The sequence below is a fragment of the Phytophthora parasitica genome, assembly GCF_000247585.1.
Source record: "Phytophthora parasitica INRA-310 unplaced genomic scaffold supercont2.1, whole genome shotgun sequence".
Classification (NCBI taxonomy): Eukaryota; Oomycota; class Peronosporomycetes; order Peronosporales; family Peronosporaceae; genus Phytophthora; species Phytophthora nicotianae.
The window spans coordinates 4,231,531-4,248,823 of record NW_008634126.1 but is presented as its reverse complement, the minus strand read 5'-3'; the positions used below and the strand labels follow the sequence as shown (position 1 = coordinate 4,248,823).

The 17,293-nt window shown below is 48.6% G+C and overlaps 1 protein-coding gene across 1 annotated transcript in view; it reads left to right on the top strand.

The window, feature by feature from the left end:
* Positions 1–17,293, top strand: part of PPTG_01092 (hypothetical protein) — a gene marked incomplete at both ends in the record, with an annotated part of 17,859 nt that extends 566 nt beyond the window's left edge. Inside the window, one exon of the mRNA XM_008892690.1 lies at positions 3–17,293. Coding sequence (XP_008890938.1) covers positions 3–17,293 — 17,291 coding nt within the window. The remainder of the gene's footprint in view (positions 1–2) is intronic.

Genomic DNA, 17,293 nt, shown 5'->3' with positions numbered 1-17,293 from the left:
TGTAAATGGTGGCACTGTAATCCACACCGTATCTTTTTGGGGGATGTATCCGATGAAGAAACTACCGCTACTTGTCGTCACTCCTGCCACACCCAACCTCAACGCGTATGTTCAAGGCAATAACGCCGTCGCAGTGACCAAACAAGACAATCTGATTCTAGAAAGCAGTCAAGCGTACGCCTTCCGTATCTTCGTTCTGAACTCCAGAGGTATCAGCGACTCCGTATCAGTGTTCGAGGCTCAGACATCAGCAAGTTCCGTTGTCCCCTCCCCACCCACAGGTGTAGCGCTGGGTGAATTCCATGGGCCCACGTGGCTGTCGATCAACTACTGGGCTCCGTTTTGTTCTGGTGGTGCGAAAGTGACCATGTACCGTATCGAATGGGATTCCTCACCGAATTTTGACAGTTCCAGTAGTGATTACGGTGTGGCAAGTATTCAAGAAACATACGAGATACAGCAGGTTACTACAAGTTATCGCTCTGCAGGTGCGGGAGGAACGTTTACACTTTCTTGGGGCGGCGGTAAGACCTCCGCGTTGCCGTTTGATTGTTCGGAAGCAGAGATGATCGACGCACTCGCTATCATTACGGATACTGTAAATGTCGCTGTCGATCCTGTAATGGTGACTCGAAACAAATTGGCGTTAGGGTATACGTGGAAGATTACGTTTCTGCACAATTGGGGCGATTTAGCGCCACTCGTTGCTGATGGCAGGCAGTTAACGGGCGATTCTCCTCGTATTAGAGTTGACGAACTTATTCACGGCTTCAGTGATCTGGCGACTGGAGATTTTACCCACGAAGTCCAGGACGTGTACACCGATGGAGTGTATCCAATTACGGGTTCGTTTACGTTGACTTTTAACGGGAAAAATACGGGAGCCATCTTGGTTAGCGCATCGGCGTTGGAGATGCAAGCTGCGTTACAGGCGACCACTACGTCATACTCTATCAAGGTCACGAAGACAGTACGGAACGCGGCGCTTAACACTGCAGTTTGGTCCGTCACTTTTGCGTACCTTCGAGGGGAAGAAATGGTCGGAGCAGGGAATATTTTCACTATGACGGTTGCAAGTTCGCAGCTTACGGGAACCAATGCAATAGTGCATGTTGCGAATAGAGTTACGGGGTCGGACCCTTTCCGCTTTACGATCACAGGACTTCGACCCGGTATAAGGTACTACGCACACGTGATGGCGTACAACGCCGACGGCTTTGGGTCTGCCAATTCACCACTCGCCAGTGCAGTAACGTGCAGTCAACCCCCAGCACCTAAGTCTGTTACAGCCAGTGTAGTGGATGGAACGACATTACAGGTGGATTGGAGCGCGAGTACTGTAAGCGAGCTGTGCAGTGTGGATAAGTACAAGGTTGAATGGTATCGAACGGAAGGAACACAAGAACAACAAACCATTACAACGTCAGCGGGTAAAGGGATTCCAGAGGTTCAGAGGTTAGTGAACTTTGCAGATTCCCAAACTCTAAATGGGTATTTCAAGCTGGCTTTTGGAGGTGAAGTGACTGAAAACATCCGATGGGATGCCGCTGCTATTGGCTTAAATTCGGTTAAGGAGCGATTAGAGCGTTTATCTACAGTTGGAAGTGTAGATGTCTCTAAAGCAGAATCGACGCGGGTTACCGGAGGCTTACTTGTGACTGCTACGTCAACCACCGTCACAGTTCATGGGTCGTCTACATCCACGATAGGGGGTGCAAACCTTGCTCAAGGGGATGTGATTTGGATTGCTGGGAATAAGCGAACAATTAGTGCTCCAGTTAGTGTTACGGATACTACCCTAACGATCGATACAGCTCTCGAAATTACGGTTCCAGTACCCGTATTTAAGAGTGCGTACGGTTACGAGTGGAAAATCACCTTCTTAGCAGGTCATGTGGGACCACAAGACCTCATCCAGGTATACCCGAGTGACAGTTGGACCGGAAATAATCCCGGTATCGTTGTAAACTCGGTTCAAAAAGGTCTTCAGCCGATTAGTGGGACGTTTATAGTCGCCTTTGCTAGTGGAGGACTGTCGGATTCTACGCCGCCTTTACCTCACAATATTTCAGCAGTCGATATGCAGACTGCGTTAGAGAGTTTGGTTACGATTGGCGCTGTGAACGTAACCAGATCGGCGAATGGTTACGGATACAACTGGGTAGTTACGTTTGTATCGGAGTTTAAGAACGATATCTCGCTGCTAAGTGTCGATGGAACAGAACTACAAGGCCCCGGGGCAAAAATACTTGCCGCACGAACGCTAAATGGTGTTCAGCCTTCTTGGTACTGCGAACGAAACGGAGCTACAGATGTCCCTGTTGAAATCGGAGTGCCGGGACAGCTACGCTACGTTATCCCGGGACTAAAAACTGGTGAAAAGTACGCTATTCGTGTACGAGCTCACAATAGCGAACGATATGGCTACGCTGGAAGTATCAGCCCTACATTTCAAATTCCACGGACCACTCCTTCTGCCCCACAAGCTGTGGAATTACTAACGCTATCCAGCAGACTGTTAAAGCTTCGGTGGAACGTTCCTATAAGTAATGGCGGAGCCACCATTACGATGTATCAAGTTCAGTGGGATACCTCTGCGGATTTCAAGAACCCCATGAAGGTAGATTATCCAGTATCACCGACGAATACAGCTCCGTTCTACTACAATATCCCAGTCATTTCTGCGGCGAAATACTACGTCCGTGTATTCGCAGTGAATAATCAAGGGAATGGAGCTTTCGCAGTGTCAAGTCCAAGTAGTATCACGCCTATGGATCGTATACCTGGACGGCCTGAGGAAGTGACTGCGAAGGTGTTGTCAAGTTACGCTATCTTGGTTGAGTGGAAGCCGTCTTCTACCGAAAAGCCGTATTACGGTGGAGATGGGGGACTCCCTATTACTCAGTATATGGTCGAGTGGGATCATTCTCCTGGGTTTGATTCCCCTCCAGCGCTTGGTCTTGTGGATGGAACGAAGCGTTCGTACATTATCGGAGGAGATGATGCCATCACTGGTATTCGGTCGGATAAACTGATCGCCGGTTCTTCTTACAGTATTCGAGTTACAGCATTTAACGCTAAAGGTGCTGGCGCCCCTCGCTCTACCACGCCAGCTTCTGTTACAGTTACAGATCAACCGCCTAGCTCACCGCAGAACTTAAAGCTGTCTGTAATGAGCTCAACATCCGTTAAAGCGGAGTGGAATAACCCATCATATGATGGCGGTGAGAGTCTCAAGTCTTACGAAATCGAATGGGACGAACAGAATGATTTTTCCAGTGGACAGAGCTCCAGCGCTACAGTCCCGATTATCCGAGAGATGCAGTCCATTACGTTGCAGAATGATGTTGTGAACGAGGAGCAGTTCGTGGATGCTACAGTTAAAGTGACAAACGAAGAGCAAGTGGTACGCACGACGTTTACGGGCGTGGATGAAGTTCAGGTGATTACGACAACGAATAGCGTAGTAGTGGACGAGGTTCAGACTGTGGTGACTTCAGCAACGGACCGTAACGAAGTGCAGGAATTACGGTTAGATGGTGACGATGTGGATGAGATTCAAGCGATTAGGACGTCAGTTGCCGAGGTTCTTCAAGTTCAAACTCTAAAAGTCGGTGTGGCTCGTACAAGTGAAGTGCAAACCATTACGTTAACCCTACCTGGAGCGTTTGCAACCCCCGCTACGAGTATTGGAGGCACGATTTACTTCTCGTTTGATAGCAGTATCTGTACGCACTGTGTGAAGAAAATGTACCAGCGAACGATCAACTTGGTATCGTCGCTTCAGGATAATACAGCATCCAGCGCAGCTCTAACTGTAAAGAACGCTCTAATTGACCTCGCTAACATTGATACGGTGGACGTCACGCGAACCCAGAATCCGACAGGACCAGACCTTACGTACGTGTATACTGTAACTTTCTCTGGTATGGAGGTTGGAGGTAACGTGCCTGCCATTGGAATTGACGCTGCTGTGACGGTCGGAGGAAATGCTGTATCTGATATTCCTACACAAGCTACACAGGTTACAGCTGGGAGTGAAGTGGATTACGCTTCAAACGCTATTTTTACAGTTACGTATACGTGCGAGTCGTATTCGGATCCGTACGCTATTACAACGTTCAGTACTGCATGCACTCCAGGCGCTTCAGCTCGTATCTGCGCTGGCTGTGTGACAACATTCCTTGGCGGTATCTTTACGGTGGCTCTAGATTTAAGAGCGAACGCATATGTGGCTACAGGAGCGAAGCTTATAGCGGGTGTATGCTCCTTTGAAGCGGGAACTGTAACCAAGACGGCCACTTTGACCACTATAGCTGTTGCTACGAACGACGTTGGGTTATATTGCAGTGAGTTTTCCGGAAAGACTTTGGATTTGTACAAAACCCCGCAGATTTCAAGAGATATCCCGCTAAAAACGACAGCGACGACGATCTCCAGTGCCAGTGTTGTGGAAGGTTTATTAACTGGTGCCATTGACTCAGTTACGGTGGCTCGCTCCGAGTTTGTTGACGCTAGCTTTGTTGGATCCGTGTATACTTTAACGTTTCGGAAACGATCTGGTACGGTACCTCTGTTGCTGTGCACAGCAGCAGGAACTGCGACGTGTACGGTTACTCCTACGGTTACGGGAAGTATGATCATTGGCACGTTCCAGATTGGCTTGATCAGTGAGGCCGATGCTACGCAAACGCTAGTGGTTCCAACCCCAGTGTACACCGGGGATATTCCTTGGGATGTTTCCGAAACGGATCTGAAAAATATTCTGGAAACTGTAACTCAAAACTTTAAAAAGGTTTTTGGAACTGTCACTGTAAAGAGGACGGTGTATTCCCCTACGGGAAATAAATGGTCCGGCGGATTCACCTGGCAAATTACGTTTACAAGTCGTGGAGGGGATATCCCTAAGATGGTGACGAGAACTGTCGTTGGGGCTACTACTACACTTACAACTCCAACGAATGGTGCACCTACCGCTGATGTGGAAGATGCAACACATCCTTTGAACCCTTTTGCCAATAGTCGAAATGGAAACCAAGTAATGGGGACCTTGATGCTCAAATTCCGAGATGTGGCTTCAACTCTCCCGTGTACAATTGGTGTGGATACGTCCCTAGCATCATTGGATACCAGTGTTCGGGATACGTTACTGGAGAGCTTTATCGTCGCTAATCTCAAGATCCCTAGTATCGAGATTATGCGTTCTGCAGCGACCCAAGCGAGGGGATTTACGTGGACTATTTCTTTCTCGGACGCTTCAACGGGAGGAGACATTGGGTTACTCCAGATCGTATCCTCTCAACTTACTGGAAAAAATATTCGCTTAGGGGTTTACGAAACCGTAAAGGGGAATCAGTTAGGGGGTAATTTTCAACTCAGCTTTAACGGTGAAACTACCGCCCCTATTGCCTTTAATGCCGAAGCTTCAGAGGTGCAAACGGAGCTGAATAAGCTGGGTACAATTAAACCCAGTAGTGTGCTCGTGTCTCGAGGAAATCCCACATTGGCGCAAGTGTTGGGGTATACGTGGTATATTACGTTTCAGTCGTCTAAGTGGGCGGACCCTACTGGTGATCACTCCAAAGGGATAGACGGCAACTGGAAGAGCTCATCTCCAGCATCATGGGATGACGTGTGGGAGTCGGGATACTCTAAAGCGTGGGGTCGGCATGTCGGCCATACTTTCCTCCTTAAATGCATTACAGATGGGCTTACAACTACTGCAAATGACGGAAGCCAGAATTGTGTACCAAGTGTGTCAACTCCTGGTGTCGGACCGATTAAAGGGTCTTTTACTGTATCTATTGACTCGAGACCTGTGATGCACACACACATGGCTGTAAATTCTCTTGTGACCAGTGAGAACATCGCGCATAATGCGTGGGCTACAAAGGAACAGAGTGGACATACAGGAACGTCAGTAGAAGAAATCCTTGAGAGAATGGACAATGTGGGCGATGTCGCTGTTACTAGAGGTGACGTGGATAAAGATACGGGTGGGTACACGTGGACTGTGACTTTCTTACGAGATGCCAGCGATGCGACTCATCCTTGTGAACAACTGGAAGAATCGGCAGGTTCACTATTGTGTAATGCACCGGGAGATGTCCCGCAGATGGCTCCTGCTAGCACGTCGCTGACAGGGACTAGTTCTTTAGCGTCTGTGGTTACAGTTAGAGATGGCACTATTTTACGGGGTGATTTTACGGATTTTCGAGTGCAGGGAGATGCCGGTGTCGCAGCGAGATATTTTGTTAGTGTTGTGTGTACCAATGCTCCTGGTGCAGTAGCCCCCGCGGCGACGTCGTGTTCTGTATCGTCATTCACGATCAAAGCTGACGGGGATTTACTGAAAACCCAGCTTCTTCCTCAAGACCGAATTACGGTAGGCTTGTTCACTAACTGTATTTTTACAGTTACGGGTGTCTCGACCGCAACGGTTAGTGTTACTGCTACAACTTGTAGTGATATGGATACTAGCAACACTGGTGCCACAACGTGGTTGGGGCTTTCGATCCTTTTGCCGTGGAATGCGGACGAAAATCTCGTCGAACGTCAGCTCGAAGCAGCAGCGACCAATTCAGGACGTCAAGTTAGCGTTAAGCGCACGGTGCACGGTAAATACGGTGAGATGTCATGGTTAATCCGATTCATCTCTAATCCAACATTTACACCCCCTGGAGCTGGAGATTTGCCGGATATAACGACTACCTTTGCAGCCGAAGCTGCCTCAAGCAAGTATGACGTGACTGTAACTCAAGTAACCCCGGGGTCTAAGGGACTAAGCGGATCATTTTTGCTAGATTTCCACTCTTCCTCATTTGGTCCTCGAGAGATTTTCTTCGATGAAGACCCGGATCGCTTACAGCGTAAGCTGAATGAAATGGATACTATCGGCAGAGTTACTGTAAAGCGATTCAAGTATCCATCTGCAGCCACTGGGTGTACAGATTCGTCGTGCTCTGGTGGATGGGAGGATATACCGGTTAAAAACCCAGGGGCACGAGGCGGTTATCGCTGGAGAATTCGGTTCATGCAGGCTACCGGTGACTATAAGGGGAACACGTTTCCTCCCGGTAGCGGCGATGTAGCTTCGTTATCCGTATCGCGCTCTTTATTGCAAGGAAGTGGAGTATCAGTTGATGTGTACACGAACGTACCCGGTTCTACGCCGTCACTGGGAGCGTTCGCTTTGAATACGTCAGAGCGACAAACGCCTGCACTTCCTTACTCGTCTTCGGCTGAAGAAATGGAACTCGGGATCGAGGCGATGGATTTATTCGGTGAAGTTGACGTTACTCAAGGGTATTTACTGACTCAGAAGATCCCCGGTGCGATTGCTACGCTAACTCAAGATGGGGTTACGGCGACGATAACCGGTGTTGACGATATTCGTCAATATATTGCACCAACTGACATCATTCGCTTCGGATCCACTTCGGTAAATAACTTGGCGAATACGAACGGTGATGCTCCATTTACGGGAGTGGTCGATACGTCACGCGTTAGAGTTACAGCTCGATCACCGGTGGTGGGTTCTAAGATGGAGTCAACGCGGTTACTCTATCCGGGAATGCAGTTACGTATTGACGGGTTGGTTTACAGGGTTCAACGGACTGGACATGAAGTCCAAACTCTAACTGCAACGAAACCTTCGGGTACATGGTCAACAGCGTATGCTTCCAACGCCTTCCAGTTAGAAATGACCCGTAACGGTGTCACTAAACCCCCTACGAACTGTCTTCGCTTTAACGAAGACGCAGCGACAGTGCAGGCGGCTATATTCGGTCTCATGTTCGCCTTTGATAGTACTGCTACTACAGATGACGTCTTGGTGTCACGTGTTGGTCCTATGACGTTTGGGTCTCGAACAGGGTATGTGTATTCCGTATATTTTACCGGAGAATCTGTATCTGGAGACGTGGCCTCTTTAAAGGTGGATACTTGCGCGGGGATTGGCGACGCTACTGTAACTGTCAGCGTCGTCACTCACGGCGGTAAAATACCGCATCAACGACTGATGGTAGCGACAGATTACGGTCAAGTTGAGGATACGAAAGGCTTTTATCAACTTACACTCAACTCTCAAACCTCAGCTTGTATGAAATGGGGAGCGCCAGCCAGTGACGTTGAGGCAGCGTTAGAGAGAAGCCCTTTATCTGCTGGTAACGTGGTTGTAACTCGGAGCGGTAATGGGACATCTCTAACGGAGATCCAGCGCATTCGAATGACTGCAAATACGGCAGTGACACCTGTTAACGGTTTGTTTAGAGTGCAGTTCACTCTAAACGGCCAGACTTCCGCGACATCTTGTTTGAAATACGGGATCTCTGCTGAAGGTCTCCAGATCGCTCTAAATGGTTTAGCCAACTTGGGTACGCTAAATAACATTGATCACATTAACGTAACTCGATCCGGAGATGGAGGAGCGGACTGGGGTTATGGATACGAGTATCTGATCCACTTTAAAGGGCCGATTAGTGGAGGTACGAGTCGTGTTCTTGGAGATGTCCCCCAGCTTGTAATTGGAAATGTTGGCATTGGACCTTGCGTGAGTGGAGCTCAAGATGGAGTCTACCCGGCTTTGATAGTGGAGACAGTGCGACAGGGAGCTCCTGGATTCACGTACGATATTTTCTTTATGGATTACAAAGCCGCTCCGATTGTAAATTTGATGCAGTTGAAAAGTAAAGATAACGGAGATAATGTGTGTCTGGATGGATGGCAACAAAATGGCGGTAGTGTTCGAAAAGCGTATGTGGAGATGGTTGAGCTGGGAGGAAGCAATGAAGTACAGGTATTGACGATAAAGGACAGCACGGTTACGGGATCGTACGCTATCACATTTGGAGGCCAAACATCATCCTGTCTGCTGTTTACAGCGTCAGCAAGTGACGTCGCTAATGCGATTAAGACACTAACATCGAGTGCTGCTGGTGATATCCTTGTTTCTCTCGACTCAGATATCCTTATTTCTCCTAACCGAGCCATTTATCGGATCACTTTTGTTGGTGAGCTTGTGACGGGAAATCTTCCCCTAATTGGCGTCGTGCAGAATAGCGATACGGCATGTGCAAATACGGTTGCGACGACGAATATTATCGTAGAAGGAGCAGTAGATGGAGGGAGTGCTTCGGGTGAATTCGCGTTAACCACCGCTTACGACGGAGAGAACCCTAGTTCACTGCATGTGGCTTACAGTGTTTCGCAGCAGTTTAGTATCATGGACGAACAATTCGAGATCCAGCAGATTGTTGTATCGAACCCAAGCAACAATTTTGTGGCTGGAGAGACGTATACCTTGAAAATAATGGGGACGAACACGAACCCTATTCCGTGGGATGTTAGCGAGTCTGCACTTCAGTTAGAGCTCACGAATACAGCTCAATTAGCGCTAACACCAACTGTGGTGAGTGCGAACGATATTATCGTTACCAGACGGACAAACGCAGACGTGGCTCCTCATGGCTTCATTTACAATGTTTATTTCAGCGGATCATCCGTAACCGGGAACGTGGCAACAGTTACTGTAGTTACGGCAACGGGTGCACATATTGCCCAGTCGAACATTGTGGTATCCACTATACGACAAGGAGTTGCTGGAGTCTCAACGCTAACTGCGAACTCGATCCCTTTAGCGTTACCTGATGATTCAACCACAGCTTCTCGTTATCTATCCAGCGCCGCGGTGGACAAATTAGAGGTTTACAAAGTAAATGGGTTCTTATGGACGATCAAATTTAGGTCGTCGTTAGGGAACATCCCTAAGTTGGGTAAGCAGACGTCAGCTCTTTTAGGGGGTACGCTGACTGTCCAGGACGATTTCGTGCCAGGATCAGCGTCGAATACCTATGTGATCTCTAATCTACTCCCTGGAATCCCGTATTACTCTCACGTTGCGGCATGGACGGATATCGGCATCGGTTCGTTCAGTTCTTCAGCCTCAATCATACCGAGCAGTAAAGTGTCAGGAGTCCAGAATCTCGCAGCAGCGTACGCTCTTTATGAGCGAGAAGTTCAGGAAATACGTCTAGCTGCCTCTCGCGTAATGGAAATCCAGGAGATTTCTACCCGCGCTGCACATGTAGCAGAAGTTCAAACCTTAAGAACTTTCGTCCCTCCAGCCTCGTGTCCAGGAGGCAACTGTGTACAAGGACGAATCGCTTTCCGCGTTCCGACAGTACAAACCGTGACTATCTGGGCATCGGCAGCGATTTTATCCGGAACATTTACGTTACTGTTTGAGAGAGAAGTGCAGAATGGGAATACGGGGACTTTTACGAGTATGGGGGCGAAAACTGGCGCGATTTCGTGGAACGCACAGGCTTCTGCTGTCAAAACGGCGTTGACTTCAGTGGTTAATGGGGCGGTTGGAGCAAGTGATATTGTGGTTACACGAGATGGCGATGCGTCAGTAGATTTTCAGTATGGATATGTGTTCCAAATCACGTTCGTTGGGAACAATGTGGCGGGTGAAACGAAGAAAATTGTGTGTGATGATAAGACATTTACGGCTACTGGGGGTGCTACAGTACACTGCGATGTATCGATGAATATGGATATAGCGATGGGGACAGATACAGCTGTTCAACAAGTTATAGTATCTGCTAAGAAACCCTTAACGGTGGGGTCTTACAAGATACACTTTAACTATCTAGGGATGGATAAAATGTCGGGTTGTATCCCATTCGACGCATCGGCAAAGACTATGGAAACCACTCTTGAAGCCATGCCAAATATTGACAATGTGTATGTTACGAGAGAGACTGATGTGGATAAAGCGCTAAATGGATTCGTATACACCGTATTTTTCCACGGTAACGGTGTATACGGTAACACGCCCTTAATGGTATGGTTGAGTTCGGATACGGGGTGTACACCCTTCCAGACGCTATCAAATAATGCGCTAACTGCTGTCGGTGTGGATGGCAAAGTAGATATAACGATGCTAGACTCAGGCGGATTTAATGCCGCCAACACGTTTGTCAACGCTGCCACTGCTACAGCTTCTCAGCTCACAACCGATTTGAACCGTTTGCCTGTTTTTGGGGATGTTCTGGTGTCCCAGTCAATTGCAGACGAACAGGGTGGGTACATTTGGACCATAGCGTTCGAAGATTCTCAAGGGAATCTACCGCAATTTATCTGCGCTGTGGATCCAAGCACCTTTACAGTTACAGATTCCGGCTGCGAGACAGATACTCTAACCGATGGGAATATGCTTAGTGGCAGCTTCCTTATTGAATCTTCGTCTCCGATTCCGTTTAATGTTAAGCCAGATACACTAAAATCTACACTAGAAGCGATGCCTCGGATTGGTACAGTGCAAGTGCTACAATCCGATCCAACTCCACAGTTTGGGTACACTTGGACAATCACCTTTTTGGACTACAAAGGCGACGTACCGATGTTACGCGTAACGAATTTATTGGTGGGAACGGGTAGTCAAATTTTTGTACGAGAAGTTCGAAAGGGTAATTCACTAGGGGGTACGTTTAACCTTGCCTACGCTAATGCAGTGACGACTCCGATTACCTGGAATGCGGCAGCGATGGCAGCTATGAACCCGGATGGGTCATCAATGCAGGAAAAGCTCGAAGCTCTGGACGTCGTAGGTAAAGTGAGTATTGTTCGAACGGGACCTGACGAAGAGGGAGGGTACTCGTGGCGGGTGACATTTCTGGATAATATCCAAAATTCGGGAGATTTACCGCTTCTTCAAGGAAATGCAAGTGGATTAACTGGGGAAGGAGCTGTTGTGTTTATTAGGGAAGTTACAAAAGGCTCTAATGCTGTTGGAGATCAGTTGTGGCTCTCGTTCGACCCGCCAGCGACAGATAATGGCAGTCCGATCACTAAATACCAGGTTCGATGGGACACATCCGACAAGTTCACAGCGAATCCGGCGGATGTTTTCATCTCGGACGCAGATAAACTGTACAGAACTCAACGGATCACCACAAGCGCTTCCAGTCTCGCGTGGTCGAACAACATGATCCGATCGGTAGATGAAATCCAGAAGGTCAAGATTCTCACGACGGGGACATTTACCTTGTCGTTCCGTGGTGCAACCACTGGGACGTTTACGGCAGTAGCAGCAGGGATAACAGCAGGAGCCACGACGATTGCTGGCTTGAAGTCGGCACTGGAAGCTCTTTCTAGTGTCGGATCCGTCGATGTATCTTCAGCCAAGACAGTGCTGGAAGTGGGAGCTGAAGTCTTGATCACATTTACAGCACAACCAGGTGACCTTCCACTACTAAATCCGAGTAATGGCGTGGCTTCGGTAGAAGAAATCCACACTGGGGAGACGAATTTCCGTAAAGAAGTGGTCGTTTTCTCGTGTACGGCGACTCAGGGAACGGTTCGGTTCACGTATAATGGGGACAACGCTGACGTGAACTTTAACGCGCCACTGATTACAGTCGAGACGAGTTTGTCGACTCTATTCGACGTCGAAGCGGAGAGTATCAGTGTGTCGAGTGCGACGCAGTTGGTGCTGTGTAAATCTGCTACGCCGGCAGATGTCAAGATTGTGTTTGATAGGGTATATGGAGATATTACTCTATCTATCGATAAGGGTATTGACGCTGGAGCTGATGCTGTAATTGTGTTCAATATGGACACTTCTATCGACGGAGTGTATAACGACGACCCCGCACTTACCATGAGTGGAACCTTCCAGGTTGGATACCAAAATCAATACACTCGCCCTCTAAACGCCGAGTCGAGTGCGGATCAATTACGGTACGCACTTGAAGACCTCGACTCGATTCAAACTGTTAGTGTCAAGCGGGAACTATCGTACCAGTCTCTACCTGGTAAAGTTGATGTGACGGAGGGAGAGATTTTCGTGACGTGTAGTACTGGGGAGACTTGCAGCTTTTATTCGGCCGCGTATGGACTTCCAGGGTATAAGATTCGCATTGGTGGAGACTGGTACACTGTTCGTACAGATGTGAGTTCTCCAGGGCTACACAAGACCCGGCTGTATCTTGGTGACTTCAATGGTCGAGAAATAGGGTATCTAGGTTCGACTGAGATTGCAGTTACGGTGTATGAGTGGACGAAGGGTTATGTTTGGACTGTGGATATGCTAAGCGTGGTGTCACCACTTGGATATTTGCGTGCGAAGGTTCCTCGATTGCATCCTACTGACTCTACAGTAAGAATATCGGGTAGTGGCTGTGATAAATGCTACTATCTACCAACACAAACATCTAAGAAACTTACGATGGGGCAGCTCTACTATATCGAGGTGCATGCCTACAACGATAACGGAAAGGGAGCTGCACCGGTTAAGGGTTTAATAAGCGCAACACCAAGCCAGGTCCCCGTTGCGCCATCGAATGTAAATCTTGCAGTCATTTCTGGCAAAGAAATTGAGGTCTTTTTCTCGCCACCACCACTGGCAACGACGAACGTGAGTCCAAATTTCAACAATGACATCTCGTCCTACATCTTGCAATGGGATGTGAATGCCGCTTTTAAACATGGCCGTCAGATCTGTGCCAACTGCGCGACTCAACTCAATGGAAACACACTGTCGGTCTCAATTTCTCTCTCAAATTACCTGATACAAAATTCAAAATTCACTTTTGCGGATGATTCTTGCGTGTTGACGGCAAATATTGTGAGTCCTACGTCAGTTCAAGTCCAATCTGGTCATGGATGTGCCAATTTCAATGGCCAAACGTACCCACTGTACTACTACACGTATCCACCGCAAGTACTATCAGGTTCTGCGATCCAGGGCTCACCGCCATTCCGATACGTTATTCCGAACCTGGTATCCGGTAAAACATACTACGTTAGAGTGGCGGCGGTAAATTCCGTACCTGTACAGCAGATCTCGTTAAGTGGAGAACCCCCTAACAATCGCCAATGGAGCTACCAGTTATCTGCGACCACGGCGGATAAGGTACCGGATCCTCCATTATCCGTATACCTTAACCCGTTCTCGTCCACTATGTTAGAGTTACAGATTCAACCACCCATCCGAGATGGCAAAGGGACAGGTGGAACTGGAATAACAGCGTTTTGGATTGATGTGGATACAGCATCCACGTTTGACTCAGTCGGTAAGCGTACTCCTGTCGAGGTTCTCGTTAATAGCGGCTCTATTCCGGAGCTTTACAGTGGAGGACCCCGTATATATCTGGTTACGGGACTTGTAACTGGTACTCGCTATTTCGCTCAGGTGAAAACTGTAAACTCTATCGGATACAGTCGTGCAACAATCGCTCCAAATCCTCAAACACCTACACGGCATCCAAGCGCCTCAGTGAACGTTAAAGCAAGTACACTTACAGTCTCGTCGTCTCCTATTACATCAGCTACTATAACGTGGCAGAAACCAGTGGATACGGGTGGATTACCGTTAACAGGTTACAGGGTGGAATGGTGGCGTTCCGAATTTCGTCCTGAGATCCAAACAATTGAGCTGAAATGGACGACACAACCGACTGCTGCACCCTTTTCTCTATCGTTTGGAGCGTTAACAACGGCAGCTTTACCTATGGATATTACAGCGGACAATCTTCGCTTCGCTCTAATGAGTCTGGCGTCTCTAACTGACGTCCCTATTGGACATATCGAAGTATCCCGAGTTGCTGTAAACATCGTTCAAGGTTACCAGTGGATCGTGACATTCTCTAATACCAATAAAAACGCAGGTAATCAACCCCTTATCCAGTATTCTCAAGGTACAATTACAGGCGGTGCGGGTGTTGTTGGGCGGGTTTTCGAAGTGCAGTCTGGTATCGCTGTACCAGTATCGAATTCCTTCCCTGGAAGGCAAGAAATTCAAGTTCTGGTAACGTATCATACAAGCACAGTGGCTGGCTACTTCAGGTTGAGTTACAGAGGTTCTGCCTGGACCAATTATCTATCCGCGACTGTCAGCGCTGCAGATTTAAAGTTAGCGTTAGAGGCTTTACCGACAATCGGTGTGGTTACAGTCAACTTAGAGACGATGTTGCTAAGTGGAGCGGCATGGTCGAATGGGCGAGTCTGGACGATCACATTCGAGTCAAATGTGGGGAATCTGGCACCGCTTATTGTGGATTCCTCCAGAATCAGTCCGTCCTCAGCGTTTGTAGGCGTTAAAGACGGAGACAACGCAGTGGATACGACTGGATTACTGTGTCTACCGGACGGTACAACTGGATGTTCTGGTTCGTGGCCTGCAGCCATAAAAACTCTAAAACAACAGGCTGCTCCAACGAAAACTATAGCTCAGTTATCAACTCCAGGTGAAGCTGCCGTTGACTATGGGTACTACGAAACACTGGACGCCAGTACGACAACGTACAATATTCCAGGGCTTACACCAGGGAATTCCTACTTAGTGTCAGTCTCAGCGAAGAACTCCCAAGGCCTTGGTGCTCGTACGCAGTCTTCACCGATGATTGTGACGCCACCAGTGCAAGTTCCTGGTCCCCCTGTGAACGTAAGTGTCGAGGTTAATCCAGGCTATTCGACTCAGTTAGTGGCTAGATGGGAAGCACCTGTAAGTGATGGTGGAAGTCCCGTCTGGATGTACCGAGTCGAGTACGACATGTCGTCGCAGTTTACAGCAAGAGGACATCAAGATCAATGGTGTCCTGTAGCGTTTACTCCTGCGATTTGGCTCGTACAGACAGTAAGGACCAGTGCACCATCAACGGATCCGATATCAGGCGGATACTTCCGATTAGAGCTCACACGGAGGAATATTGTGGAAGTATCGGACCCCATTCCGTGGAACGCAGTCGGTAAAGCGAGTGACGAAGAGAGTTCAGTCACGTCTTCGTCGTCCGGCGTTTTCTGTACGACGGGAATTACAGTCTGTACGGCCGCTCAGATGCAAACTTCAGGGTCTATGCAGTCGAAACTTGGGCGATTCTCAGAACTTGATAGTGGCGTGGAGGTCACGAGAAGTACTATGGATGCTAGTGGGGGGTTTACATGGACGATCACGTTTCTAGACGGTGGGGACGATTTCTCACTAATTGCCAGAGATATTAACCTAGCGTGTACTGGTGCTGGGTGTACTGGGACTTACGATATTCTGCCTTCCAAGTCAAGACCTGGTATCAAACCCTCGAGTTGTACTGGAAGCCACGTGATCCCCACTTCGGGTGTGTTGAATAAGGGACAACTGTACTATGTGCGTGTATTCGCCTACAACCAGATCGGCTTTGGAGATCCTCAACTGGCTGTTGCTCCTGAGAAACCTATGGTGGTTCCAGGAGCTCCAACTGGAGTTACGCTGGCAGTGCTAACGGTATCGGAGCTGGTCGTACTCTTTAATCCACCCGATGATAACGGAGGAGATACCGTTACTGGGTACGAAGTGCAGTGGGCTACGGATGCAGCGTTTACATTCCCTAACTCCGCTCTGGTACAACTCACTGCTGGTATGAGTTCTCCATACAAACGTATCATTTCATCTCTAACGAAAGGTACGCGCTACTATGTCCGTGTTCGCGCTCGTAACTCGCAAGGTCTTGGGCAATTTCAAGTCTCGTCTCCAGCTTCACAACAACCGTATACGACGCCAAGCTCACCGACTCAAGTTGTATTAGGGATCACCAGCTCGACCATGTTAACGGTGGGGTGGGCCCCACCTATAGACGATGGTGGAGACTCGGTGTCGGGGTACATCGTACAATGGGATGTGGTCTCTACCTTTGATTCTCTAGCCACCGGAAGCACCACTGCAGTGATCAATGACGCGACCCAACGTGCATATACCATCACGCTGTTAACGCCTGGAACGCGCTACTACGTCCGAATTTTCGCTAAGAATTTAGGGGGTAAAGGTCCCCCCCAGTCGTCGACTCCGGCCTCAATCGTACCTGCTACAACGCGTCCGGGTAAGCCAAACTCGTTGGCTGCTGCTCCTACTACTACCGTCGGTCAACTCCAAGTTGTGTGGCAACCTCCGCGTGTTCCAGCGCATGGGATTCCGTGTGCCGGGACGTTGCAAGCGCCTCAAAGTTGCCCCGTTTTAGGTGGCCTAGACATGGTCTTTGGAGGTGTTAGTTTGGAGAGCTATATGGTGCAGTATGCGGATTCGAGTGACTTCTCTTTGGCGAAAGAGGTCAGTGTTACGACCACGTCGGCGATGATTTCGGGACTTGAAAGTGGGAAAACCTACTATGTTAGGGTTCTTACGGTGAATAGTCAAGGACTCAACAGCGACTTTTGCATGCGTGCAAACGCTCAAGGACTGCTATGTCCGGGTCATTTGGTACTGGAGGATGGCAGTGTAGTCACGGGAGACTTTGTCTTCGCTGCACCAAAGTAG